At 60.8% G+C, this 27,107-nt stretch overlaps 3 protein-coding genes across 8 annotated transcripts in view; 1 reads left to right on the forward strand and 2 right to left on the reverse strand.

The window, feature by feature from the left end:
- The window catches only part of LOC123350444 (netrin-1-like), a 34,595-nt gene extending 27,951 nt beyond the window's left edge, over positions 1-6,644 (reverse strand). Inside the window, exon 1 of the mRNA XM_044989052.1 lies at positions 6,595-6,644. The gene's annotated coding sequence lies outside the window, so the exon portion shown is untranslated. The remainder of the gene's footprint in view (positions 1-6,594) is intronic.
- Positions 6,645-8,419: 1,775 nt separating this feature from the next.
- Positions 8,420-12,828, forward strand: LOC123350542 (izumo sperm-egg fusion protein 1-like). 3 transcript variants are annotated; one of them, XM_044989171.1, is made up of 9 exons: positions 8,420-8,654; positions 8,773-8,847; positions 9,840-9,926; positions 10,101-10,121; positions 10,702-10,782; positions 11,230-11,330; positions 11,834-11,984; positions 12,207-12,378; positions 12,575-12,828. In XM_044989171.1, exons 1-9 carry the CDS (start codon positions 8,420-8,422, stop codon positions 12,648-12,650), a joined length of 999 nt encoding a protein of 332 aa, XP_044845106.1. In that variant the 3' UTR covers positions 12,651-12,828. The 3 variants fall into 3 exon arrangements, with proteins under 3 accessions (XP_044845106.1, XP_044845108.1, XP_044845107.1); XM_044989173.1 differs by lacking the exon at positions 12,207-12,378; XM_044989172.1 differs by lacking the exon at positions 10,101-10,121.
- A 2,075-nt stretch (positions 12,829-14,903) lies between these two features.
- LOC123350659 (MEF2-activating motif and SAP domain-containing transcriptional regulator-like) lies at positions 14,904-26,640 on the reverse strand. 4 transcript variants are annotated; one of them, XM_044989324.1, is made up of 14 exons: positions 26,414-26,640; positions 24,428-24,539; positions 22,824-22,877; positions 22,515-22,573; positions 21,913-21,988; positions 21,122-21,271; positions 20,138-20,286; positions 19,716-19,829; positions 19,046-19,293; positions 17,870-17,996; positions 16,874-17,236; positions 16,149-16,277; positions 15,995-16,049; positions 14,904-15,541 (listed from the first exon to the last, which is right to left on the reverse strand). In XM_044989324.1, exons 2-14 carry the CDS (start codon positions 24,480-24,482, stop codon positions 15,126-15,128), a joined length of 1,995 nt encoding a protein of 664 aa, XP_044845259.1. In that variant the 5' UTR covers positions 24,483-24,539; positions 26,414-26,640; the 3' UTR covers positions 14,904-15,125. The 4 variants fall into 4 exon arrangements, with proteins under 4 accessions (XP_044845259.1, XP_044845258.1, XP_044845257.1 ...); XM_044989323.1 differs by having other exon boundaries at positions 20,138-20,283; positions 21,122-21,274; XM_044989322.1 differs by having other exon boundaries at positions 21,122-21,274.
- Positions 26,641-27,107: the final 467 nt, after the last annotated feature.

Genomic DNA, 27,107 nt, shown 5'->3' on the forward strand with positions numbered 1-27,107 from the left:
CACACGGGGGCATGTGGGGGAGAGTCTCTGCTGAACAGGGCACATATGAAACAAGGACAGAGCAGGATGTGTAATTACTGCAATTAGCGAGTCTAAGCAATTTGTAGACATCTGACTACATGAAATAAGCTATGGCTTGAGTATTAGCCCCGGAAACAGTAAGCTATTCATTAATAATATTAGCACCAATGTATAAATACTTATTAACTAATTAACTATTCACTATTCAAGTGTGACTATTAACAATTTTAAGATACAATTTATTAACATTGTCACTAACAATTTTTAGTTATTGTAGATTAATATGTAATGGTATCTTAGAGGACATTTATTAATTATTAGAACTAATTATTCATTATTAACAACTCTAAGCTATAGTTTATTAATATTATTACTAACAATCAAATTATTATAGATTATTATTTTATGAACTACCAAGGGTTATTTATTAATTATAATTAACACTGTTAAAGATAAGAAATACTATTAATAACCTTACATTATAGAGTAATATTTTATTAACTATCTGTGACTATTATTACTAATTACTATTACAAACTAATTATTAATTTATCAACAGTATAAGTTATAGTTTATTAATATTACGAGCTAACTGAAATGATGCTAGAGTAATGTTTAGGAACTATCAGAGGCTATTAATTATAACTAATTATTAGTGTATTACTAACAACTGTAAGTGATAATGTATTACTTTTATTACTAAGAAATGTAAATTATTATATATTAAATGTTTGATTTCTGAACTATCAGAGGTAATTTATTATCGCTTATAAGTATTAACTAATTTTAATGTATTATTATTAACAACTCAGATATAATTTATATCACTAACAATCTTAAATTATTACAGATGAATATTCTATGACCTACCAATGCCTATTACTAATTATTAATTATTCACTACTTATTAATTTATTATTAACAAATATAAGCGATAGTTACTTACTTATGTTCAATTCTTATGCATTAATATTTTTACCTACCATCAAAAGCAATTTATTCTTATAAACAATCATACACCACTATTTGTTAATGCAGTTTCTAACCCTCTAGACTAATTCTTAGTATTATTACTAAAAATCATGGGCTAATTATTTATTATTCATAATATTTTTATAATCACTTATGCATAGATGTTATTACTAAACATAATAATCCAATTATTTATTATAATCCATTATTTCTACTACCAATTAGCTTAGGCTACTCTTTTATTAAGCTTAATAAACATTCTAAAATATAATTTATTAATACAAATCTTAAAGTACAATAACTCGTTGCTATTCCTAGCAAATGGATTATTAATTATTGGCACTGTTCTGACCTCACATTACTGTTTATTCCAAATTTGTAACCACCATCACAGGCATTTCTTCTTCTTCTCTCATTATTATTATTATTATTATTAACTATCTAAAGTGATTGTTGATTATTATGAACGATTCTAAGCTATTTTTTATTATTAATAATAGCTCAATGCTGTTAATAAATATTTATAAATGTATTACATTCTACTCTGACTATTAATTATGTATTAACCATCGTGCGCTATGATTTGTTATTAACAAATATATGCCATCAATTACTTATTAATATCATTCTACATTAGTAATAAATAATAAGTACTCATCTTAAGTTAGTAAAATAATAATGTGATAATCATATATCAATACATAACGATAAGTACTTAATCATTGTAGCTTATTAATAACTAATATTAACAATTCTAGCTCATTTATTAATATTAGCATTTCTGGGATATTTATTACAAATAAGTCGTAATAATAATTCTAGACTAATCATCATTCTGATTATCAATGATTCTAAACTATTCATGAATTTATTATTAATTCTAATCTAATAAGAATTCTTATTAACAAGCCTAAACTATTGATCGATTATTATGAATTCCAGTCTACCAATAATGGTTCTTATTAACAATTCTAGGCTATTAATTCATTAATTACTTGTTCTGAATGCTAGTGGAACCACAATAATTCCTATTAACAGTTCAATTATTATTAAGAATTCTAGTCTAATGCTAATGATAATTCTTATTAACAATTTTAGGTTATTTATTAGTCATATTATGTGTTTTCTGGTGTGTATTAGTTATTACTATTAGTCTAATAATCATCATCATCACTATTATGAACAATTCTAGGTTATTTAATATTGTTCATATTCACTTAGGTTTTCTTATACTGTTATTATTACATGTTTTCGGTCTTTGTCATTATTAATATACATTTATCAGGTGTTATGAATACTCGGCTCGCTGGATGATCACTATTGTTAGCCCGTATGGAGTTTTTTAACAGGATTAATTATGTTCATGCACGTTGCAGACTGCTAAGCTTTATGTCATTAACAACGTTAAGTTGCTGCTCAGTATTTAATAATCATTATTAACGAATCTCGGCTGCTCTGTGTTACTATTTGTTAATATTCCCACCTCTAGACTCTGCTGATTCACTCCCCTTTCGACGCGCTCCTCGGTCGCTCTTACGAGCCGTTCCAGGCCATTGGCTTTTCCCCCGTGCAAACGCTCTTAAACCCGGACTTGCGTCCACAGCGCACCCAGCTCCGGCCGGCGGTCGGTCATGCTCTGCCGTCCCCACCTGCCCGCTCACCGCGAGCACCCAGCCCTTCCCCCACCGGGTGCGGGGAGCCACTGAACCAAACTGCAAACCCTGGGTATGATGGAAACCACTGCAAGCCAGGGGGGCCGTCTGCCCCCCAGCACCCTCCGTTCCAGCACCTCTGCCTCCCGCCCCTGTTCCTGCTTCATTCCAGCCCGGAAAAGTCACGGCACGGCCCCCCCACCCCCAAATGCATCCACGCCGGCGTCTCACCTCTCCATGGCATTCGCCAGGCGCTCCCCAAGCAGGCCAGCGCCTGAGGCCTGTCCCCCCAGGGCCCAGATTGCGCAGCCCTCGGATCACCCGGGGTTTGTTTGCTTTCAATTAGGTCCCGGGTTTACGAGACCCCACCGTCCTGCCCCTTTGCCCAGTTTACAAGCCCCGGGGTCCCGGCCTCCACAGGAGCCGACGGCCCTGCTGAAATCAGAGTTTTATTACCTCCGCGCGGCTCCGATTCGTTCAACCTCCGACGGGAGAAGGGGAAACGGCCGGGTGAGCTGTGAAATTGGATGTTGTTTTCTAAAGAGCCCTCCCCCGCTCTCACTAGCCCCCACTCCGCTCCTAGAGCTGGGGATAGAACCCAGGAGTCCTGGCTCCCAGCCCCACCCCTGCTCTAATCACTAGACCCCACTCCCCTCCCAGAGCCGGGGATAGAACCCAGGAGTCCTGGCTCCCAGCCCCACCCCCCACTGGCCCCCACTCTCTTTGGTTAGAGCAGGTGGGGGCAGAGGGAGACAGGACTCCTGGGTTCTATCCCTGGCTTTAGAAGGGGAGCAGGCTCTAGGGTTTAGACCAAGGGATAACATACTTTTTAACCCCTTCCTACAGCATTAGCCAAAACCATCCTTTGAGTTCTCACCTTCGGCCCAGCTCCCACCCTCGCTCGGATGGCTCCCGCTCGCCTTATTTCCTCCAGCCATGAATATCTTCTCCCTTCCTACCCCGCCCCAACCCACCCTGGGCCTGCTCCAGCTAATACCCCAGTAGTGATACTGTCACCCCCGAGCCTGTTACAGCTAATACCCCAGTAGTGATACTAACACCCTGAGCCTACTCCAGCTAATACCCCAGTATTGATACTCTCACCCTGAGCCTGCTCCAGCTAATACCCCAGTAATGATACTAACACCCTGAGCCTGCTCCAGCCAATACCCCAGTATTGATACTGTCACCCTGAGCGTCCTAGAGCTAATACCCCAGTATTGATACTGTCACCCTGCGCCAGGTTCAGCTAATACCCCAGTATTGATGGTAAAATCCCCAGTATGTTGCTGTCAATGCCCAAGCCCTGGTACTAACATCCTGAGCCTGATGCAGCTAATACCCAGGTACTGATACACACTGAGCCCCGGGCATAGGGAGGAGAATGGGGGCCCTGGCACAAGGGGTGGGGGGCACAGAGCCCCTGGCATGGGGGAGGGGGCACAAAGCTCCTGGCATGGGGGGAGGGGGTACACAGGGCCCCGGGCACAGGGGGAGGAGGAATGGGGAGCACCCAGAGCCCCTGACACGAGGGGGAGCAGATGGGGGGTGCAGGGAAGTCCCTCAAATGCAGGGGCCAGGAGGGTGGCCCCCAGGGGCTGGTGGGTGCACAGAGCCCTGGGGGATGCCGTGAGCTCAGCTGACCCTCGAGTGTTAAAATACGAGCAAATGGTGCCTCTGGGCCCCCACCCTGATCTGCCGGCGTCGTCCCCCCCTCCCGCCCCCGGCAGCTGGCAAAGACATCGTGTGTGTGTGGGGGGGGGTTACACTGTAATACCCCCCCAGCACATGGATTCTCTTTCTTTCTTTCCCATTTCCCACTCATTCTCTTCTTCTTTCTCATCCAAAATGTTCTGTTTTTCATCCTCTCCCTTCCCCCCTTTACTGTTTTACTGCATTCGTTCTTTCCTTTTTCAGTCTTTCATTCCCTCTCGTCTCTCGTTCATTCATTCCTTGTCCCTTTTCATCCTCTCTTTTCAGTTTTCCATTCCACCTTCCTTGGGTCATGTGTTCGCTTTCTCTTTTCCAGTCATTCTTTTCTGATTTGCATTAATCTCCAGTTAGTGTCTTCACATTTTTCTGTTTCGTTCATTCATTCGATATTTCTTTTCAGTTCTGTTTCATTCACTCTATTTTGCTTTCATTCTTTCTTTCCTATTTTCAAATTTTTCTTTTTTTCACTCATTTTCTAATTTCTCATTCATTTCTTCATTTTTCTTTTTTCATCCAACCTTTCTTTTCAAATTTCCATTCATTCTTTTTTGCTTTCATTCATTCTTTTCTTGTTTTCATTCACTTTATCATTCATTAGCTAGTTAAGTTTTTCATTTTTCTTTTTCATTCTTTACCTTTGCTATTTTTCATTCATTCTTTTTTCTTTCATCCATTCACTCTTTCATTCTTTTCTATTTTCAGTTCTTTTTTTTTCATTCATTCATTTCTTTTCGGTTTTTCATGAATTCTTTTTCTTGCTTTCATTCACTCTCTTTTATTCTTTCTCTTTTTCATTTTCTCTTTTTCATTCATTCTCTATTGTCTAGTTAATTTCCTCATTTTTCTTTTTCATTCATTCACACTATATTTCTTTTCTATTTTTCATTCATTCTTTTTTCTTTCATTTATTCTTTCTTTTCTAGTTTTGATTCTTTCTCTCTTTTTCACTCATCCATTTTTTTTCATTAATTCTTTTCTATTCTTCCTGCTCTCTTTTCCCCATTTTTGGTTTTCTAACACATTCTTTCTCTTCATCCATTAGCTAATTTATTTTTTCATTTGCCATTTTCATTCTTTTCAATTTTTTGATTCATTCTCACTTTTCATCTCCTTTTCGCTTTTTCAAGTCATTCATTCATAGCTGTTTTTCATGTCAATCTCCCTCCCCATCTTTCTTCTCAGTTTCAATCATCTTTTTGAGTTAATTAATTTATTCATTCTCTTCCCTGCTTTTAAATTCTTTCGTTTCTCCTTTTACAGCCCTTCTGTCTTTCTTTTCAGAGTTTCACGTCTTTCCTCATTTCCTCATTGGTTCTTTCTCTCATTCACCCGCACATTCCCCAGGCAAGCCCACCTTCATCCCTCGCTCCGCACCCATCCGGAGTCGATACGTAACTCACCCCGAGCAGCCAGCCCCGAATCGTGTGTTGGGGCTTCTGGATCTGATCCCTCCCCATTTATGGGACCCAGGAGTCCTAGCCCCGGCTCTGGGAGGGGAGTGCGGGCTAGTAGTTGGGGGGGGGGGGCTGGGAGCCAGGACTCCTGGATTCTCTGTCCAGCTCTGGGAGGGGAGTGGGGTCTAGTGGTTAGAGCGGGGGGCTGGGAGCCAGGACTCCTGGGTTCTCTCCCTGGGGAGGGGAGTGTCCCTCCCACAGCCAGTCAGATTCACACGTCTCACTATGAAACTGATACAGCCGGGACGGTCCCCGGACTCGCTCGGACTCACCGTGCCATGGGGGAGACGGTCGCTCCCCGAAAGACGAGCCAGACCCCCCGGAATCTCCACGCAGGGGACAGGAACGGCGAGCCGGGTGCTGTTCTCATGCACCTCCCCAAGCCTGGGACGGGGCAGAGGCTGGGGTCGGCCGGTGTCCCCCACTGAGCCCTCCAGCCCACCCCAGCTGCGGAGGGCTTGGCGCGCCAGAGGGGCCGGCTGTGGGGAGAGGCGTGTGGGGCTGGGAAAAGGAGGGGCGGGGGCGGGACGGGAAGAGGGAGCAAAGGAAGGAATCTGCAGAGAGGATGGAGCCGGCGGCTCTGAACCTTTCCAGACCATTGTACCCCTTTCATGTCTTGCGTACCCCCAAGATTCGCCTCGCTCAGAAACGAGCTGCTTCCAAAATCAGACCCAAAAATACAACCGTGCCCCAGCCACAGTGTTACTGAAAACCTGCCGCCTCTCGCCGTTTTACCGTATGATTATCAAACAAACCACCTGGGACAGAAATCCTGAACTTACCCCCCGGGACAGGACACGGAGCCGTCGGCACCACTCACTGTCTGCACAAAACGTTCGTTCGTACGGACGTCGCTGGTGCTTTTTCTGTCCCCTGCTGTAAAACCAGGCGACTCTCGGGATGAGTTGATGGACCCCCGGGAAGACCTTGGCGGACGCCCGGGAAACGCGGCCTCCTGGCTGAGACCCACTGGATGGAGGGATCCAGACAAGCACTTGGGTCATGGCTGGGTTCAGACCTTCCCCTCTAGGGGGCGCCGGCTCCCATCCGGCCCCGGGGCAGCGACTGTGTGGCTTGGGGGGGCGAGGATGGGGCACAAGGGGCAGAGGGACGTGGTTTTATCCTCAGCTGCCCCACGGCTGTAAAGTGGGGAGAAGGATTCTCTTGAGGTCTAATCACAGTGGGAGCTCCATGGGGCAGGGGCTGTCTCTGGGTCTCTGCAGCACCTGGCACAATGGGGCCCTTGACTCCCCCCCAGCCCCTCACTCCCACCCTGCAGCCCCCCACTAGGCCAGCCCTGCCCCCCAGCTCTGCCGGTGCCCCTCACTCCCGACCTGCAGCCCCTGCCAGCCCAGACCTGGGATCCCCCCAGCTCTGCCAGTGCCCCTCACTCCCGACCTGCAGCCCCTGCCAGCCCAGCCCTGGGCTCCCCCCCCAGCCCTGCTGGTGCCCCTCACTCCCGACCTGCAGCCCCTGCCAGCCCAGCCCTGGGCTCCCCCCCCAGCCCTGCTGGTGCCCCTCACTCCCGACTTGCAGCCCCCTACTAGCCCGGCCCTGGGCTGCTCCCAGCCCTGCTTGTGCCCCTCACTCCCGACATGCAGCCCCTGCCAGCCCAGCCCTGGGCTCCCCTCCCAGCCCTGCTGGTGCCCCTCACTCCCGACCCGCAGCCCCTGCCAGCCCAGCCCTGGGCCCCCCCCAGCCCTGCTGGTGCCCCTCACTCCCGACCTGCAGCCCCTGCTAGCCCAGCCCTGGGCTCCCCCCCCCCCAGCTCTGACGGTGCCCCTCACTCCCGACGCGCAGCCCCACCTCCCATTCCCAGCTGGCTGGCTCTGTCCCTCACTTGATGAAAGCAGCCATCAATCTCGATGCTGGTTTTATGACCCCCCTCCGCCCCCGCCCTGGGTTGCCCATTCGGATCAAAGGTTAATTAATCCGAAGCAGACCGTGTCCAGAGTTATTCTGACCCCCGCCCGGGCAGGTGGTCCCAGCCCTGACACACAAGCCGTTATGAAAGACCAACAGGGCCCCGGCCCTGCCAAGGGGCCGGGGGCTCAGCGGGGGGCTGGGGGGACACGGCAACCATTTGGGACTCAGCTTGGAGGGGGGAGGGAAAGGCAGGTGGGATTAACCCCGAATCAGAGACGCCTGTCGCCCTAAAGTAGCTTGGATTTCACACGCCCGGCGCCGGGACGCGGCCCCCTGGGGTGTGATGCGGGGGCTGGGTATCCGGGGACCCCTCGCCCGGCAGTGGGACACGGCCCCTCTGGGGTGGGGCGGGGGCTGGGTATATGGGGACCCCTCGCTGGGATGCGGCCCCCTGGGGTGTGATGCGGGGGCTGGGTATCTGGGGACCCCTCGCCCGGCACTGGGACACGGTGGGGGCTGGGTATACAGGGACCCCCCGCCTGGCACTGAGAAGCAGCCACCTCTGGGGTGGGGCATGGGGGATGGGTATATGGGGACCCCCTCGCCCAGGTCAGGGTGGGCGGGGTTTAATCTTGGCACGTGATTGGCCAGGCCATTGTGATGTCGGGGGTGGGTGCCGCAGGCGATTGGCCGCGAGGCGGGGTGGCGGGGTGGCACGAGGTCGCCCCCTGGTGGCCGGCCATGGCCTGGGCGCTGTGGCTGGCGCTGTGGGTGCTGGGGGGCCCGGGGGCCCGGGGCTGCCTGTGCTGCGACCCCGGCTCCATGCGGCTGCTGCGGGAGCTGAAGGGGCCCTACCTGGGCCGGCAGCTGCGGGGGGACCCGGGCCTGCGGGCGCGGCTGGAGGCCCTGCTCGAGCGCAGCCTCCAGGGCCTGGCGGAGCTGCCCATCGGGGAGCAGAGCTACATGGGGGTCATCGGTGCGCAGGGCCCCCCCGCCCCCACCACCCCAATACAGCCCGGGGGGGGCGGGATCCCAGAGCTTTGGGTCTCATCCCCTTTGCTGCCCCCCCACTAACATGTCACCGCCCCCCCCAGACGAGAAGACGATGGGAGAAGCCGCCGCCCACTTCAGACGGGCCGTGACCCGAATCATGGAGAATGACTTCAAAGGTACCAGCCCCAGGGTGCCCCTCACTCCCGACCCGCAGCCCCCTGCTAGCCCGGCCCTGGGCTCCCCCAGCCCTGCCGGTGCCCCTCACTCCCGACCCGCAGCCCCTGCTAGCCCGGCCCTGGGCTCCCCCAGCCCTGCCAGTGCCCCTCACTCCCGACCCGCAGCCCCTGTTAGCCCAGCCCTGGGCTCCCCCCAGCCCTGCCGGTGCCCCTCACTCCCGACCCGCAGCCCCTGCCAGCCCAGCCCTGGGCTCCCCCAGCCCTGCCGGTGCCCCTCACTCCCGACCCGCAGCCCCTGCCAGCCCAGCCCTGGGCTCCCCCCAGCCCTGCCGGTGCCCCTCACTCCCGACCCGCAGCCCCTGCTAGCCCGGCCCTGGGCTCCCCCAGCCCTGCCGGTGCCCCTCACTCCCGACCCGCAGCCCCTGCCAGCCCAGCCCTGGGCTCCCGCCAGCCCTGCCGGTGCCCCTCACTCCCGACCCGCAGCCCCTGCTAGCCCAGCCCTGGGCTCCTCCAGCCCTGCCGGTGCCCCTCACTCCCGACCCGCAGCCCCTGCCAGCCCAGCCCTGGCTCCCCCTTCCCATTGCCAATGTGGCAGCGCCCCCTGCTGGCTGCTCTTCGGTTTTGAAGCTCGATTAACCTTTTGACACCTGAACCGTTTAGAGGACGTGGGTCGATTCTAGGAGAGGGTCTTTTCGCGGGGGGGGGGGGGCAGGGTTTGCTCTGAATGTGGGTGGCGGGATATGGGGGAAGGGCCCCACTTTGGTGTGGGGGGGAGCGTCTAGTTTTCAGTTAAATTCCCCTGTTGCCTCTTGAACCTAAGGATGGGGCAGGGCCGGAGCTGCGCTGCTGAGTCCCATGGTGCGGATCTGAGGGGTGGGGCTGGGGTGGCTGAGGGATATGGGCGGGGCTAGACGGCAGCCACGCCCACACGGCTGCCCAGTTGTATGGGGCCATGGCACTGTCCTGTGTGGTGTTCACTGGTTGCTCTGCAGATGGGCAGCTCTTCAACGAGGTGATGTGGAGCCTGCAGGCGCTGAGAGAGACTTTCACAACCCTCATGGCCCGATTCCAGAGAGAGGGTGAGCGGGAAGGTGCCCCTCACTCCCGACCCGCAGCCCCTGCTAGCCCGGCCCTGGGCTCCCCCCCAGCTCTGCCGGTGCCCCTCACTCCCGACCCGTAGCCCTGTTCCCCAGGGGATTGGGGGGGGGGGTGAGCTGCGTTTCTCACCCTTCTTCTTCCTTCTTGTTTTGCAGTTTATTGCCCGAATAAGTGTGGTGAGTGGGAGCCAGGGGGGATGGGGGGGAAGGGACAGATCCTGGGGGAGGGGGGGGTCCAGAGACCCTGTGTCTGATTCCCTGGGGGGTCAGGGATCCCCGTGCTGGGACGGTCCTATCCTTGACTGCCCTCCAGGCTAGGGCACCCTGACCTCCTAATGCTACCACCCCCCTGCAGCCCCTCAGGGCCTCCCCCCAGTGATTCCCACCCCCCCACCAGCCCCGGAATACCTGGGTCCAATTCCCTCAGCAAGTCAGGTTCTGACTCCCGGGATACCGGCACCAGCCTTACGCCCAGGGGGCCTTTACCCCACCCTAGCTACTGGGGCTCTGACCCCCCCATCCCTGACCTCCCCCCCGGGCCCTGACCTCCCCCCCTGGGCTCTGAGGCCCCCCTTGACTGAGTAACCCTGGGCCCTGACCTCCCCCACAGGCCCTGACCTCCCCCCCTGGGCTCTGACCCCCCCCATCCCTGACAAACCCTGGGCCCTGAGCCCCCCCTCCAGTCCCTGAGCTCCCCCCCAGGCTCTGACTCCTTGGGGACCTGACCCCCCCGGCCCTGACCCCCGCCTCTCCGCAGGGCGCATGGTTCACCAGTTCATCGACTGTCGAGCCTGCGGTACCAAGATCTACTCCTGCAACCGGGACCTGCGCTGCGGGGGTGAGCGGGGGCTGCCTGGGGCGGGATGGAGGGTCAGATGAATGGGGGGAGGGGCGGCTGTGAAGGGATGGGGGGGTCTAGAGGCCTCCCGCCTGTGTTGGGGTTTCACTCCCAGGCTCCAGGGCCTGGCTTCTCCAGCAGGGTCAGGAAGGAAAATTCCCCCCACCCCCACCATGGCCAGGTGCATTGTGGGTAATGAAGGGGTTTTCTGTATCCAACTCTGGCCACTGTCAGAAGCTGGACTGGATGGGCCCATTGGGCGGGGGCGGGGGTGGGTACTGGGATGGATGGGCCCACTCTGATGCCGGGGGCGGGCTGGGGTGGATGGGCCCATTGCTGTGACCCAGGGCACACTGCTGGGATCGATCGGGGGGGCGGTTACTGGAGTGGATGAGCCCGGCCGGAGGGGCGGGGGGTTATGGGCTCTGATCTCTGGGTCTCTGGCAGAGCGGAGGCTGCAGGTGCAGCAGGACGACGACCTGATCCTGGACTGTGCCTTGACCTGGCACCGCGCCAGCTACGGTGCCAAAAGCTACCGCTTCTACCGGGTACGGTGCCCCTCACTCCCGACCCGCAGCCCCCGCCAGCCCAGCCCTGGGCTCCCCCCAGCCCTGCCGGTGCCCCTCACTCCCGACCCGCAGCCCCTGCCAGCCGAGCCCTGGGCTCCCCCAACCCTGCCGGTGCCCCTCACTCCCGACCCGCAGCCCCCTGCTAGCCCAGCCCTGGGCTCCCCCAGCCCTGCCGGTGCCCCTCACTCCCGACCCGCAGCCCCTGCCAGCCGAGCCCTGGGCTCCCCCAACCCTGCCGGTGCCCCTCCCTCCCGACCCGCAGCCCCTGCTAGCCCAGCCCTGGGCTCCCCCCAGCCCTGCTGGTGCCCCTCACTCCCGACCCGCAGCCCCTGCTAGCCCAGACCTGGGCTCCCCCCAGCCCTGCTGGTGCCCCTCACTCCCGACCTGCAGCCCCTGCCAGCCGAGCCCTGGGCTCCCCCAACCCTGCCGGTGCCCCTCACTCCCGACCCGCAGCCCCCCAGATCCCTGCGTCTCTCCCGCAGGCGGTGGGGGGCTCGGAGCAGGTCATGGTCACGGGCCCCGACGCCTTCCTCGTGAAGAAGGAGGCGGCAGCGAACGACTCGGGGCGCTACCGCTGTGAGATGCTGAACGCCCAGGGCTGGGTCTGCTCCGAGCTGCGCTTCCAGGTGACAGGTGAGGTGGAGAGAACCCAGGAGTCCTGGCTCCCAGCCTCCCCCCCTTCTCTAACCACTAGCCCCCACTCCCAGAGCTGGGAGAGAACCCAGGAGTCCTGGCTCCCAGCCTCCCCCTTCTCTAACCACTACACCTCACTCCCCTCCCAGAACCGGGAGAGAACCCAGGAGTCCCGGCTCCCAGCCCTGCCTCCCTCTAACCCCTGTCCCCTCCCCCTTGCAGTGACTCCCCTGCCAGGGAATAGCACCCCACCGCCTGCGCCGTCCCTGCCGGGGCCCCTGACGCTGCCCCCCCCGTCACGGAGCCCGACCCCCCCGGGGGGCCCTGGAGACTGGACCGTCTGGGTCATCATCGGGAGCAGCGCTGGGCTCGTCCTACTGCTCATCGGGGGCTGGTGAGTCCGGACGCCGGGGTCCCCCCGCCTCCCCCCCAGGGGGCAGGGCCCCCAGGTGCCAGGGGCTGCACGTCTGGGAGAGGATGGGGGACAAGGCCTGTGCCGGGGTGGGGGCAAGTGCTGGCTCTGTCCCCCCCTCAACAGACAGCTCCCCCCATCTCCTTTCCCTAATCCCCCTCCCCTTCCCCCCTTACAGCACCTGGCTCTATCGCCGCCAGCAGGAGATGCCAGAGAAGGACGGTGGAAGCCAAGGGGGGCAGCTGAAGACGTGACCCGCCCCCCACTCCAGAACCAACCCCCCCCTGTCCTGGTTCCTCCCACCTCCAACCCCCCGCTATTTTTAAATAGAGAGGATTTTATTGCCAATACAGTCGTCCCGGACTCCTGGGTCCTGTTCCCGCCTCTGAGTGAGGGGCGGAGCTGGGAGCCAGGACACCTGGGTTCTATTCCTAGCTCAGCATGACTCATTTTCCCTCCCTATGAACCACCCCTCAGCTACCCCCCCCCCCCGCAGCCAGAGTTAAAAATCACAGAGGCAGCTGGTGCAGTGGGAAGGGGCTTTATTGTGTGGGGGGATCAGCTTGGCTTCCAGGGGTCCCCCCTCAACTGACCCCCCCACCAGCCAGCACTTGTGGGAGAGGCCTCCCCCACCCTTGTGGGCTGAACCATCAGAGCTGTGGAGCTGGGGTGGGGGGTTGGAACGAGGCTAGGCAGTTCCAGGTGAATTGGGCGGGGGGGTTGGATATAAGTTGGTGTTTCTACTCACCCCCCTGCAGATCGGGGCTCATGGGAGGCCAGAATCCCCACTGCCCCCCCTCAGTGATGGGGGGAGCTCTCCCGGTCCCTGCCCCCATTCTGGGGAGCAAACAGGAGTTGAGCTCCCCTGCTGCAAGCTTCCCCATGGCAGTGCCCCGAAAGGGTTGTGAGCTTCCCCATGACAGTGCCCCAAGGGGGCTGTTCCAAGGGCTGTGAGCTTCCCCATGACAGTGCCCCAAGGGGGCTGTTCTAGGGCTGCGAGCTTCCCCATGACAGTGCCCCGAGGGGGCTGTTCCAAGGGCTGTGAGCTTCCCCATGACAGTGCCCCAAGGGGGCTGTTCTAGGGCTGCGAGCTTCCCCATGACAGTGCCCCGAGGGGGCTGTTCCAAGGGCTGTGAGCTTCCCCATGACAGTGCCCCAAGGGGGCTGTTCTAGGGCTGCGAGCTTCCCCACAGCAGTGCCCTGTCACCCAGTCGGTCCAAATTTCTCAATAGCCTTTGGCCACTGTCAGCTCCCCACCCCACCCCCCTGTGGTATGACGCCTCCCCCACGAGCTCAGCCCCCTTAGGGAGCTGCCCCCTCACCAGTGGTCAGAGTCTCCCCACCCCTTAATTATCAGGCAGGACACAGTGATGAGCAGGGTGGGGGGGACTGGGTGTAAATGGGAGGGGGCCAGGAGCTGGGGGGCAGCCTGGGTGGGAGGAGGGGGGATCCGGTCCCAGTGGGGGGAAGTGAAAAGGGCCGGGGGTGCGGCAGCCCCCAATAGAACACTAGGCTCAGCAATGGTACAGTCCAACCAAGATGGCGTCTACAGTTGCCATTTCCCCACCCCCCTCTGCCAGTAAAACATGAGGTAAAAAAATGGTATGATCCATCCAAGATGGCGTCTAGAGTTGGCTTCTCCACTCCCAACCCAGCTAGGTACAAAGATGGTACAATCCAAACTAAGATGGTTTCCACATCCTCCCCTCTGGTCAATAAGACACCAGAGTCAAAGGTGGTATGTCCCAAACAAGATGGCATCCCACAGGTGGAGTTGCCTTCCGCCTGCCAATGAAACACTTAGGTCCAATTAAATGGTACGGCCCAAATAAAGAGGGCATTTGGCCTTGGCATCCCCCCAAGCCCCAATGACTGGACCAATCCAAGATGGCACCTAGAGCTGACGTGACTCAAACATCAGTGGTCTGATCCATTTAAGATGGGGGTGGAAGTTGGCATCACCCCCAGACAATGGCTTAACCCATTCAAGAGCTGATGTTGACCCTGAACACTTGTGGTATGATTTATGTAAGATGGCAGCCACCCGCCGTATCACTCTGAACACCAACAGTTTGATCCTTCCAAGATGCCCCTTGGGGCTGACAACCAAAAGAGCAATGGTTTAATCCATCCAAGATGGCATCCAGTGTTGACATTACCCAGTAAAATGGCTTCACCCATCCAAGATGGTGTCTGGAGTTGGCATCACCCCAAGCAATGGTTTCATCCACCCAACATAGCATCCAGTTGGCTTCACCGATCAATGGTGGCATCCCAAGCTGATGTCAAATACAAACAATGGTTTCACCCATCCAAGATGGCATCTGGAATTGATATCACTGCAAACAATGGTTTCACCTATCCAAGATGGCACCCAGAGTTGATGTCACCCTGAGTAATGGTTCCAAACATCCAAGATGGCGCCAAACAAGGGTTCCACCCATCCAACATGGTGCCGCGAGTTGACGTCACCAAGAATAATGCTTCTACTCATCCAAGATGTCACCCATCCAAGATGGCGCCTGGAGTTGATGTCACCCTGAACAATGGTTCCACCATCCAAGATGGCGCTCAGTTTTGGCGTCACTACAAACAATAGTTCCTCCCAAGATGGTGCCTGGAGTTGACGTCACCCATCCAAGATGGCACCTGCATTGGTGTTTTTTGTTGGCGTCTCTCGGGTGGCGGTGGGGGGCTCCCCGTAGACGGGCCAGGGGGGCCCGCACCCCCTACCACTGCTCCACCATCAGGTCAATCATGTGGTTGACGCTCAGTTCGGGCGAGTCAAAGAAGTCAGTGGAGAAGATGCTGCTGCCGCCAGGGGTGCCGGGCCCCAGCCCCGAGGCCGGGCCAGACGTCAAGGCCTCCAGCCAATCGACGGGGTCGAAGGCGGGCCGGGGGCTGGGTGACGGGGGCCCCTCCGGGGGCTCCGGGGAGAAGACCCCACGCAGGGAGTCTGAGGGAGACGAGGAGGAGGAGGAGGGAGGGGTGAGGAAGTCGTAGTGGCCGGGGAAATCCAAGATGGCTGCTGCCGGTGGGGTGCGACGGGGCTTCTTGCAGGGCGCCCCCTGCTGGCTGAGAGGTGAGGGGGGCCGGCGCGGCTCCGTGGGGAGCAGCAAGGGGGCATCCGTGGGGAGCAGATCACCTGGAGAGGGGGCGGGGGGGTTAGATGGACATGGGATGCTGAATGGCACCCCCTCCAAGCTGCGCCCTGCAGGCCAGCGCCCCCTGCTGAGCCCCCTATCCCACCCCTTCACAGCCCCACCTCCTGCCCTGCTCCCCACAGCCCAGCGCCCCCTGCTGAGCCCCCTATCCCACCCCTTCACAGCCCCACCTCCTGCCCTGCTCCCCACAGCCCAGTGCCCCCTGCTGAGCCCCCTACCCCACCCCTTCACAGCCCCACCTCCTGCCCTGCTCCCCACAGCCCAGCGCCCCCTGCTGAGCCCCCAACCCCACCCCTTCACAGCCCCACCTCCTGCCCTGCTCCCCACAGCCCAGTGCCCCCTGCTGAGCCCCCAGCCCGCTCCCTGAACCATGGCACCCGGTACACCAGACTGGGGTGGGGGGGTGAGGGGAGTGGGGGTACCCAGGGTCTCACCTGCACACGCCAGAGGCTCCTCCAGGATGTCTTCGATCGACTGACTTGGGACCAGCTGTGGACGAGGAGACAGAAAGGGAGTGAAGGGCAGAAACGGGGACACGGCCCCTCTGGGGTGGGGTGCGGGGGTTGGGTATATGGGACCCCCCCATACCTGGGCTTTCTGGATGGCCTCCTGCAGCTCCTCCTCCAGGGAGCGGGGGGCCGGGGCGGGGCTGGCCGTGATCTGCAGGGGCAGTTCTAGGTCCTCCCCGATTGGCTCACAGGAAGGGGGGCAGAAAACCTGAGGGAGGGGGAGGGACATGGGGGTAAATTTGAGGTTCCCCCTGCTCATCCCTGCTCCCCACATGGCCCTATAGCCCTCCCTCCTTGGCATGGCTCCGCCTCCCTCCCAGTGCCCCTCCCCTACCAACTTGTCATGACTCCGCCCCCTCAGCCTCTCCCCTGGAATGCCCCCCAACTGCTCCGCCCACTCCAATTATGGTATGGCCACACCCCCTGACATGCCCCTCCCATTTGGCCCATCCTCCCTGCCCTGATCATTCCCCACCCCTGACACACAAGCCCCGCCCCTGATCATTCCCCACCCCTGGCACACAAGCCCCACCCCCAATCAGGCCCTACCCCTGGCACACAAGCCCCGCCCCTGATCATGCCCCACCCCTGGCACACAAGCCCCGCCCCCAACCAGGCCCTACCCCTGGCACACAAGCCCCGCCCCCAATCAGGCCCTACCCCTGGCACACAAGCCCCGCCCCTGATCATGCCCCACCCCTGGCACACAAGCCCCGCCCCTGATCATGCCCCACCCCTGGCACACAAGCCCCGCCCCTGATCATGCCCCACCCCTGGCACACAAGCCCCGCCCCCAGCTCTCACCAGGAACCCCTCTCTCCTGGGCGCTGTGCCCTCGGGCGTCTCCCCGGCGGGGGCCTGGGGGCCGTGGCTGGCTGGGGGCGAGGGGGGCAGGGGCTCCCCCTCCGGGCGGCCGCGCCGGCACTTGTGCAGCTGCAGCTCCTCCCGCAGGTCGTCGGCCTCCTGCTGCTCCCGCTGCAGCTCCCAGGTGAGGCTGTCGATGAGCCGCTGCTTCTCCCGCAGTGCCCGGTCGGCGGGGGGCAGGGCCGGGGGGGGCGGCCCCGGGGCCCCCCGCACCTGGAAGGGCTTCAGCCGCTCCAGCAGGGCCGGCTTGGTGCCCGACACGGGCAGCCCGCGCTGGCGCAGCTGCTGGCGGAGCTCTGACACCTGGGGGGGAGGGGGGGTGTCAGTGGGGGTCAGGGGGCCTTGGTCCCCATTCCACCCCCCCCACTAAGAATGTCTTCTTGACAGAGGAGAAGGGAACCCCCCATCCTCCAGCCCCTCACAATCTCCCTACCCCCATTATCCCTCCCCACCCCTTCACAGCCCCACCCCACCCCTCCAATAAACCCCTCCCACCCCCTCACAGCTCCACCCCCACCCCTCCAATAACCCCCTCCCAGCCCCACCCCCACCCCTCCAATAAACCCCTCCCACCCCCTCACAGCCCCACCCCTCCAATAACCCCCACCCACCCCCTCACAGCTCCACCCCCACCCCTCCAATAACCCCCTCCCACCCCCTCACAGCCCCACCCTCCAATAACCCCCACCCACCCCCTCACAGCCCCACCCCCACCCCTCCAATAACCCCTCCCCCCTCACAGCCCCACCCCTCCAATACCCCCTCATAACCCCCCCACACCCATGACCCTCCATCATTCCCTCCCAACCCCCAGATCCCCACTCCCCATTTCCTCCTCCTCCACTCTGGCAGCCCCCCGCCAGTCCCTGCCTCCAGGGAGGAGCAAGAGAAGGATCAGGGTCCCCCCAGATTTCCCCCCCTCACAGACACACTCACTGTCAGGTCATCCAGGTTGGCGGGCAGCAGCTCAGGCTTGGGGGGCACAGGAGGGGTGGGAGGGGTGGGGGGGGCTGCCAGGGTAATTGGGGGGGCCGCGAAGCTGATCACTGGATCTGGGGAAATACTGGGGGGGGGCAGAGAGAGGAGGAGTTAGAGGGGGGCAGAGTCAGTGAGGGGGGATTGAGGGTTCAGTGGGGGTTGTGGGGGTACCTGGCACTCAGTGGGTGCAGGGGGAGTTGGGGGGTACCTAGCAATCAGGGGTGCATGGGGGGTACCTGGCACTCAGGGGGAGCAGGGGGGTTCAGGGGGTACCTGGCACTGGGGGGTGCAGGGCGGTGCGGGGGTACCTAGCACTCAGGGGGTGCAGGGCGGTGCAGGGGGGTACCTAGTACTCAGGGGGTACAGGGGGTGCAAGGGGGGTACCTAGCACTCAGGGGGTACAGGGGGGTGCAAGGGGGGTACCTAGCACTCAGGGGGTGCAGGGCAGTGCGGGGGGGGTACCTAGCACTCAGGGGGTACAAAGAGGTGCGGGGGGGTACCTAGCACTCGGGGGGTGCAGGGCGGTGCGGGGGGGGGTACCTGGCACTGGGGGGTGCAGGGCGGTGCAGGGGGGTACCTAGCACTCAGGGGGTACAAGGGGATACCTGGTGCTCAGGGGCTATAGGGGGGTTCAGGGGGTACCTGGCACTCAGGGGGTACAAAGGGGTGCAAGGGGGGGTACCTGGCACTGGGGGGTGCAGGGCGGTGCAGGGGGGGTACCTGGCACTCGGGGGTGCCGCGCGGGGCAGGGGGGGGTACCTGGCACTGGGGGGTGCAGGGCGGTGCGGGGGGGGGGTACCTGGCACTGGGGGGTGCAGGGCGGTGCAGGGGGGGGTACCTGGCACTCGGGGGGTGCAGGGCGGTGCAGGGGGGGGTACCTGGCACTGGGGGATGCAGGGCGGTGCGGGGGGGTACCTGGCACTGGGGGGTGCAGGGCGGTGCAGGGGGGGGTACCTGGCACTCGGGGGTTGCAGGGCGGTGCAGGGGGGGGTACCTGGCACTGGGGGGTGCAGGGCGGTGCAGGGGGGGTACCTGGCACTGGGGGGTGCAGGGCAGTGCAGGGGGGTACCTAGCACTCAGGGGGTACAAGGGGATACCTGGTGCTCAGGGGCTATAGGGGGGTTCAGGGGGTACCTGGCGCTCAGGGGGTGCAGGGCCGGCACACACAGCGCTGTGGGGGGCCCCGGCGGGGCCGGCGGCTGCTGCTGCTGCAGGATCTGGAGCTGGAGGAAGAGCTGCTGCTGCTGGAGCAGGCGGGCGTAGGCGGCGTCCAGGGGGGCCGGGGCCCGGGGGGGCCGGGCCGCGGGGGGCACATACTGATGGTACTTCAGCTTCCTCACCTTGGGCTTGGGGTCCTTCGCCTTCTTGGGGCGTGGGGGGCCCTGGGGAGGGGGGAGAATGTGGCTGGGACCTGCTGAGTGGGGCCCCCTCCCTATCCCCCTACTGGGATCCCCCCAACTCCAGCCTCACCCCCCCCCACTGGGACACCCCAATTCTGCCCCCCTCACTCTCAATGCTGGCCCCACTTCCCCATCCCCTCGCTGGGACACCCCAACATGCCACCCCTCCCCCGGGACACCCCAATTCTGCCCCCCACTCTTAATGCTGGCCCCTCTTCCCCATCCCCTCGCTGGGATACCCCAACACCCCCCCAATGGGACACCCCAATACCCACCCGCCAACAGCCACCCCCTGGCTGGGACACCCCAGCTCCAGCCCCCCTACATTCCCCTCCCAGTTCCTGCTGGGGACCTGCCCCCCTCATCCCACAGCCCCCCACTCCCGGCCCCACCACAGCACCTACCTTGGGCAGCAAGGCCGGGGCCTTAGCCGGGGGGCCACCCCCAGGAGGTTGGGATTCGGGGTCTGGGGCAGGCGCCGAGCGGGGCTGGGACTCCAGGATCGACAGCAGCTCTGGCTGCAGGGAGAGAGGCCCAGAAAGCCAAGGAGTCACACAGCCGGGATAGAACCCAGGAGTCCTGGCTCCCAGCCCCCCATCTCTCCCAACTCTAACCACTAGACCCCACTCCCCTTCCAGAGCCGGGGATAGAACCCAAGAGTCCTGGCTCCCAGCCCCCCCACCCCCCCGCAGTACCTGCAGTTTGAAAAGCCAGACACCAGATGGCAGCAGAGACCCAGGGAACCCCCCCAGCTCTGCCGGTGCCCCTCACTCCCGACCCGCAGCCCCCTCCTGTGCCCAGCTCTGGCCTCCGCCATGTATCTCACCTGGACAGCGGCCCCTGAGGCCGAGGGGGGGGATGGGTTGCCAGGTCCCCCCCCCAGGCAGGGGGTGAAGCATGGGGAAGAAGAGGAGGACGATGAAGAGCTGCTGAGGTCCTCGTCTAATAGGAAGGTCCCAGGGGCAGGATCAGCTGGGGGGGGGGGGGGGAAATTAGAGAAGTCTCAAAAATCTCACCTGCCCCCCCGAGCCAGTCAGTCCCCGCCCTGGCCCGGGATAGGAGCCGGCGCCCCCTATTCCCAGAACGTGTCCACCTTCAGCCACTCATTGAGCCTTAGACCCAGGGAGAGAACCCAGGAGTCCTGGCTTTCAGCTCTCTCCACTAGACCCCGCTCCCCTCCCCGAGCTAGGGAGAGAACGCAGGAGTCCTGGCCTCCAGCCCCCCTGCTGTCACCACTAGACCCCGCTCCCCTCCCCGAGCTAGGGAGAGAACCCAGGAGTCCTGGCCTCCAGCCCCCCTGCTGTCACCACTAGACCCCGCTCCCCTCCCAGAGCTGGGGAGAGAACCCAGGAGTCCTGGCCTCCAGCCTCCCTGCTCTCACCACTAGACCCCGCTCCCCTCCCAGAGCTGGGGAGAGAACCCAGGAGTCCTGGCTCCCAGCCCCTGGCTCTCACCACTACACCCCGCTCCCCTCCCAGAACTGGGGAGAGAACCCAGGAGTCCTGGCTCCCAGCCCCCTGCTCTCACCATTAAACCCCGTTCCCCTCCCAGAGCCGGTGAGAGAACCCAGAAGTCCTGGTTCCCAGCCCCCTGCTCTCACCATTAAACCCCGTTCCCCTCCCAGAGCCAGTGAGAGAACCCAGGAGTCCTGGCTCCCAGCCCCCTGCTCTCACCACTAAACCCCGTTCCCCTCCCAGAGCCAGTGAGAGAACCCAGGAATCCTGGCTCCCAGCCCCCTGCTCTCACCACTAAATCCCGTTCCCCTCCCAGAGCCAAGGAGAGAACCCAGGAGTCCTGGCACCTGCCGTACCTTTCACAGCATCTTTGAGGCTGGCGTCCAGGGAAAGGATGTTTTTCGTCACGAGTTCCAGTGGCCCCGGCCGTTGCAGGAGTTTCTCCTTCAGATCCTCGGCCAGACGCGTCTTCTTCTCCTTCCGCTCTGAGGGGTCCCCCCTAGACTCTGCTGGGGGGGGGGCACAGAGTGAATGGGGGTCACAGGCCATGGGGGGGGGACCCAAGTACCATGCACTGATCTGTTTGTGCCAGTCATGGGACCCAACCATCTGGGAGAAGGAACCAGGTACCCCGGCGGCCAGGCAGGTGAGCCACAGATGGGCTGGGGCAAAGGACTGGGGACCCAGGTGTCCTGGTGGGGGGGACCCCAGGTGAGCCGAAGCATGGGATTGGGGACCCAGGTGTCCTGGTGGGGGGGGGGACCCCAGGTGAGCCGAAGCATGGGATTGGGGACCCAGGTGTCCGGATGAGGGGGACCCCAGGTGAGCCAGAGCATGGGATTGGGAACCCAGGTGTCCTGGTGGGGGGGGGACCCCAGGTGAGCCGGAGCATGGGATTGGGGACCCAGGTGTCCGGATGAGGGGGACCCCAGGTGAGCCAGAGCATGGGATTGGGAACCCAGGTGTCCTGGTGGGGGGGGGACCCCAGGTGAGCCGGAGCATGGGATTGGGGACCCAGGTGTCCGGATGAGGGGGACCCCAGGTGAGCCAGAGCATGGGATTGGGAACCCAGGTGTCCTGGTGGGGGGGGGACCCCAGGTGAGCCGGAGCATGGGATTGGGGACCCAGGTGTCCGGGTGGCACCTACCTTCTGTGAACTGGCCCTTGGCAGCTCCCACTTTGTGGGTTCTCGTCTGGACCTTCACCTTCAGGGTCTCGTCAGCCTGTAAGGGGCGGGACCGGGGGTCAGAACAGCCTGGAGCAGCAAAGAGGGGGGGTATCGGGGTGCTCAGGGGGGAGCAGGGCAGGAGCGCTGGTTGCTGGGTGGGAGTGGGGTCTAGTGGTTAGAGCAGTGGGGGCAGGGAGCCAGGGCTCCTGGGTTCTCTCCCCAGCTCTGGGAGGGGAGTGGGGTCAAGTGGTTGGGGGCGGGGAAGGGGGACTGGGAACCAGGACACCTGGGTTCTATCCTGGCTCTGGGAGGGGAATGGGGTCTAGTGGTTAGAGTGTGTGGGGGTATTTGAACCAGGACTCCTGGGTTCTCTCCCCTGCAAGTCCCTTCCCCTCTCTGTGGCTCAGTTTCCCGCTCTGCGCAATTGGGAGTTTGACTCCCATCCACCTGAATGTGTCTCCAACACTCTAAGACCCTCCAGTGGGTGGGGATGATTTGCATATTCCATTACCCAGCCTGCCTTGCAGCAGCAACATAGCCACACAAGCCTCCCCTGCCCCCAGGCTGCCCCGCTTGCTCACCCGGCTCTGCTCTGGGGTTCCGTTCACCTCCAGGTAGGTTGGGGGGGGCTTGGTCAGAGCTGCAGGGAGAGATGGGAAGGTTAGAGCCTGTCACCCTCAGTAGGAGAAGTGTCCCTGGAAGCCAAGGATGGCTGTGAGCAGGGGGGGGGGCCCTCCCAGATATGCTGTGCTTGGTTACCCACCATCTCCCTGCTCCCCCCATCCCTCCCCCATCGACCCCCTCCTTACCAGCCCTTCTGGGGTCCCCCCTTGCCAGCCCCTCCTCCTTGGGCCCCCCTTTACCAGCTCCTCCTCCTTGGGCCCACTCACGTGTCAGGAGATGCTGCTCCTGGGATCTGCGATGCTGCATCCTGAGCTGCAGCACTGGGGGAGGGAGGACACAGTCAGGGGGGGTGAGACCACCAGCCCCATCGCCCACGTCCCAGGGGTTCCCCCCCAGAGCTCTGCTTGCAACCCCACAATCCTGGGCAGCCCCCCCTCACCCTCCACCAGTCCCCGCTGTCTCTCAGGTCCCATTCGGGATGGATGGGGGGAAACGGGGGGAGGGGTATGGGATTGGGGTGCATGGGGTGGGGGGAGCAGAGGATGGGGTGGAGAGAAGGCAGGGCAGGTGGGGGAAGAGGAGGGACGGGAGGGGAGCAGGCAGAGGAGGGGGAGGGGCGTGGTGCTCCCATCTATTCTTGTCCCTTCCCCCCCCCCCAGCAGGTGTCTGGCGGGTGGCAGCTGGGGTGAGGGGAGTGAGAGCTATTTCGGGAGCTGGTAACATGAGACCCCCCTGTCCCCCACAGAACCACCCTCTCCCCACCCCATATAACCCCCCACCAATGGAATACCCCCAGGGGCTCAGCGGGGGGGCCTGTGGTGCAGGGAGCGGGGTGGGGATTCAGCAGGGGGCGCTGGGCAGCGGGAAGCAGGACGGGGGGCTCGGCAGGGGGCGCTGGGCTGCAGGGGGTGGGGTGGGGGTTCAGCAGGGGGTGCTGGGCAGCGGGAAGCAGGACGGGGGCGCTCGGCGGGGGGCTCTGGGCTGCAGGGGGTGGGGTGGGGGTTCAGCAGGGGGCGCTGGGCAGCAGGAAGCAGGGCGGGGGGCTCGGCAGGGGGCGCTGGGCAGCGGGAAGCAGGGCGGGGGGCTCGGCGGGGGGCTCGGCAGGGGGCTCTGGGCTGCAGGAAGCAGGGCGGGGGGCTCGGCGGGGGGCTCGGCGGGGGGCTCTGGGCTGCAGGGGGTGGGGTGGGGGCTCGACAGAGGGCACTAAACTGCAGACTCTAGCTCTGATCCCGTGGGCTGCGGCTGGCTCTGGGGTGGCTGCAGCCAGCTGTTGAACAGGCAGCCAAGAGGAGATTTAGGACAGGAAGTGAAGCAGCTCATTTCCAGGCGTCGGGGTGGGGGGAATCCCGATTCGTTAACCCCCGCAGGGCTGGCTAATATCTCCCAGCAGAGGGGGCTGGGAGGTGGGAGGGGAGCTGCAGCACAGAGCTTGGGAGGGGGGCAGTTATGACCATGGGGGTTGGGGAATCATGCTGCCCCCTTTCCCCATTGGTGCCATTCACCCCCCATCCTTCCCCACCCTTTGTGGCTAAACCAGGGCCTGGGCTGTGCCGCAGCCGGGAGGGGGCAGGGTTGTTTTGCTCACAGACACCCCCCTCCCCCCAGCTGGAGAATCCCTTCAGCTCTGGGACCCAGGCATCCGGGCAGAGGCGGGACCTCAGGTAGGCCAGAAGGAGGCCTTGGAGACCCAGGGGATCTGCTGTCTGGCACGCCCGGGTCCCTGGCTCCCAGCCCCCCTGCTCTAACCACTAGACCCCACTCCTCTCCCAGAGCCGGGAGAGAACCCAGGAGTCCTGGCTCCCAGCCCCCCGCTTTACCATCCGCCCCTCGAGCCCCTGCGCTGGGGGGCCCGTTCCCCAGCCCCACTCACCGGATCGGAACTTGCTGCGGATCAGCATGGAGCGCTCGGAGGCCAACAGGGTCATGGTCTGGGCTGGGGGTGTCAAGCGCGAAGGGGGGGACACCTGGCCGGCCACCTTGGCCTGGGGGGACCCCAAAACAATCCAGCAGGGAGGAGAGACCGAAGGAGAACGGGGGGGTCACAGATGGAGCTTGTGACTGAACAACCCCTCCCCTGAGAGAGGGGCCCCCATAAGTTGAGGGGGATGGAAATGCCCCAGGGCTGGATAATGGGGGGCAGGGAACTCTCAAAAACTTCCACTCAGTGGCTCCCAGTCCCCCCCGAGCTGGGATAGAACCCAGGAGTCCTGGCTCCCAGCCCCCCGCCCCCAGCTCTAATCCTGTTGGGACAGATTATTCCCTGCATAGGGGGTCATTTTAATTCTAGACACCCACACCCCGGTTCCTTGCTGGGGGGGTGGGGAGCTGGGGCGGGGAGGACAGATCTAGGGGGCTCTGTTTGGAGGGGGAGCAGAACAAAGGGATGGGGGGATCCGGGGGCCAATTTTGGGAGTTTGGGGGGCAGGATGGGACAGTTAAGAGGGAGGCCTATCTGGGGGGCAGATTTGGGGGGATGGGGCAGGGGGTCAGACAGCAGGGTTTGGGGGGAAATGGTGGGGCACATTCTGGGACATGAGGATCTAGGGGTCAGATTTCAGGGGGGCTATAGGGGGTCAGATTTGGGAGATCAGATTTTTTGGGAAAAGGGATTGGGACAGGTTTGAGGGCAGGGATGTCTTGAGGGGCAGATTGCGGGGGGCTGGGGCAGGACTGGGTGAAGGGAGATCAACTGGGGGGGGTCAGGATTGGGGAGATGATGGGGTCAGGTTTGGGGGATCCAGTTGGGGGATCTAGGGGCCAAGGTGTGGATCGGGGGGGCCCAGGGGGAAGGTTGGGGGATCAGGGGGCCCCAAGGGGTGGATAGTGGGGATTGGGGGCTCTAGCGGGCAGGTTGGGGAGAAGTTTGGGATTTGGGGGGCTCCTGGGAGCAGGTTTGGGAGAATGGGGGCCCCATGGGGCAGGTTTGGGGATTGGGGGCTTCAGGAAGCAGTTTGGAGGGATCAGGGGGCTCCAGGAGGCAGGATGGGGCCCCCAGGGGGCAGGTTGGGTGATCAGGGGGCCCCCGGGGGTGGGTTGGGGATGACAGGCCCCCAGAGAGCAGGTGGGGGGATAGCAGGGCCCAGGGGGTGGGTTGGAGGTATCAGGGGTCAGGTTGGGGGATCTGGGGCCCCAGAGAGCAGATTGGGGGGATTGCTGGTATCAGGGGCTGCAGGGGGCAAGTTGGGGGAATCTGGTCTCAAGGGAGCAGGTTGGAGGCTCCAGGGGGGAGGTTGGGAGATTGGCTGCCCCAGGGGGTGATTTGGGGGGATCTGGGGACCCAGGGGGCAGGCTGAGTCCATCATGGGAACCCAGAGAACAGGTTGGGGGGTCCAGGAGGTGGGTTTGGGGGAATCTGGGGCTTCAGGGGGCGGGTTGAGGGGATTGGGAGTTCAAGGGGATGGGTTGGAGAGACTGGGGGGCAGGTTGGGAGATCGGGGGCCCAAGTGGGAGGGTTGGGGGGATCGGGGGCCCCAGGGGGCGAGTTGTGGGGGATCAGGGGGCCCAGAATACAGGTGGGGGGTTCGGAGGGCCCCAGATGGTCGGTTGGAGGGGTTACGGGGGCCAGTGGGCAGGTTGGGGGTCCCAGATGGCAGGTTGGGAGGTTACGGGGGCCAGAGGGAGGGTTGGGGGGGTCGGGGCCCCAGGGGGTGGTATGTGGGGGATCAGGGGACTCCAGAGCGAAGGTTGGGGGGATCGGAGGGTCCCAGATGGCAGGTTGGGGGGTTACGGGGGCCAGAGGGCGGGTTGGGGGCTCGGGGGCCCCAGGCGGCAGGTTGGGGGGTCGGGGGCCCCAGAGGGAAGGTTGGGGGGCTCGGGAGCCCCAGAGGGAAGGTTGGGGGCTCGGGGTCCCACCCACCAGCGCCGCGCGGTGACTGTCCCGGTCGCTGTCCGGCCCGGCTCGGTCGGTCTCTCCCCGCGGGTCCCGGCCCGGCTGCGTGGGGGGTGCTGGGGCCGGTCACGGGCGGGCTCTGCAGGCTGGGGGGCGGGAGGACCTCGGGCCGGTGATGTCACAGCTGCCCCCATGGGGGGGGGCGGCAGCTGCCACCTCCCCCCCCCCCACGTGTGAAAAGGCCCCACCTGCCGGTCACCGGACACCGCCACTCGCGGGCAGGAACGCGCTGCTGGCTCAGCAGGGACCCGCCCCCTGGGCTGGCCCTAGACCCCACCCCCCTCCCAGAGCCTGAGAACCCAGGAGTCCTGGCACCTCCCTCCCCCCCGCTCTAACCATTAGTCCTCACCCCCCTCCCAGAGCCGGGGAGAGAACCCAGGAGTCCTGGCACCTCCCTCCCCCCCGCTCTAACCATTAGTCCTCACCCCCCTCCCAGAGCCGAGAACCCAGGAGTCCTGGCACTGCCCTCCTCTCCGCTCTAACCATTAGTCCCCACCGCGCTCCCAGAGCCCAGAGAACCCAGGAGTCCTGGCACCTCCCTCCCCCCACCTGCTCTAACCATTAGTCCCCACCCCGCTCCCAGAGCCTGGAGAACCCAGGCGTCCTAGGTTTGGCCACTAGAGGGGGATGTGACTGTTGCACCTTCAGTCAGGACTCCTGG

Source organism: Mauremys mutica, chromosome 15, assembly GCF_020497125.1.
Source record: "Mauremys mutica isolate MM-2020 ecotype Southern chromosome 15, ASM2049712v1, whole genome shotgun sequence".
Classification (NCBI taxonomy): Eukaryota; Metazoa; Chordata; order Testudines; family Geoemydidae; genus Mauremys; species Mauremys mutica.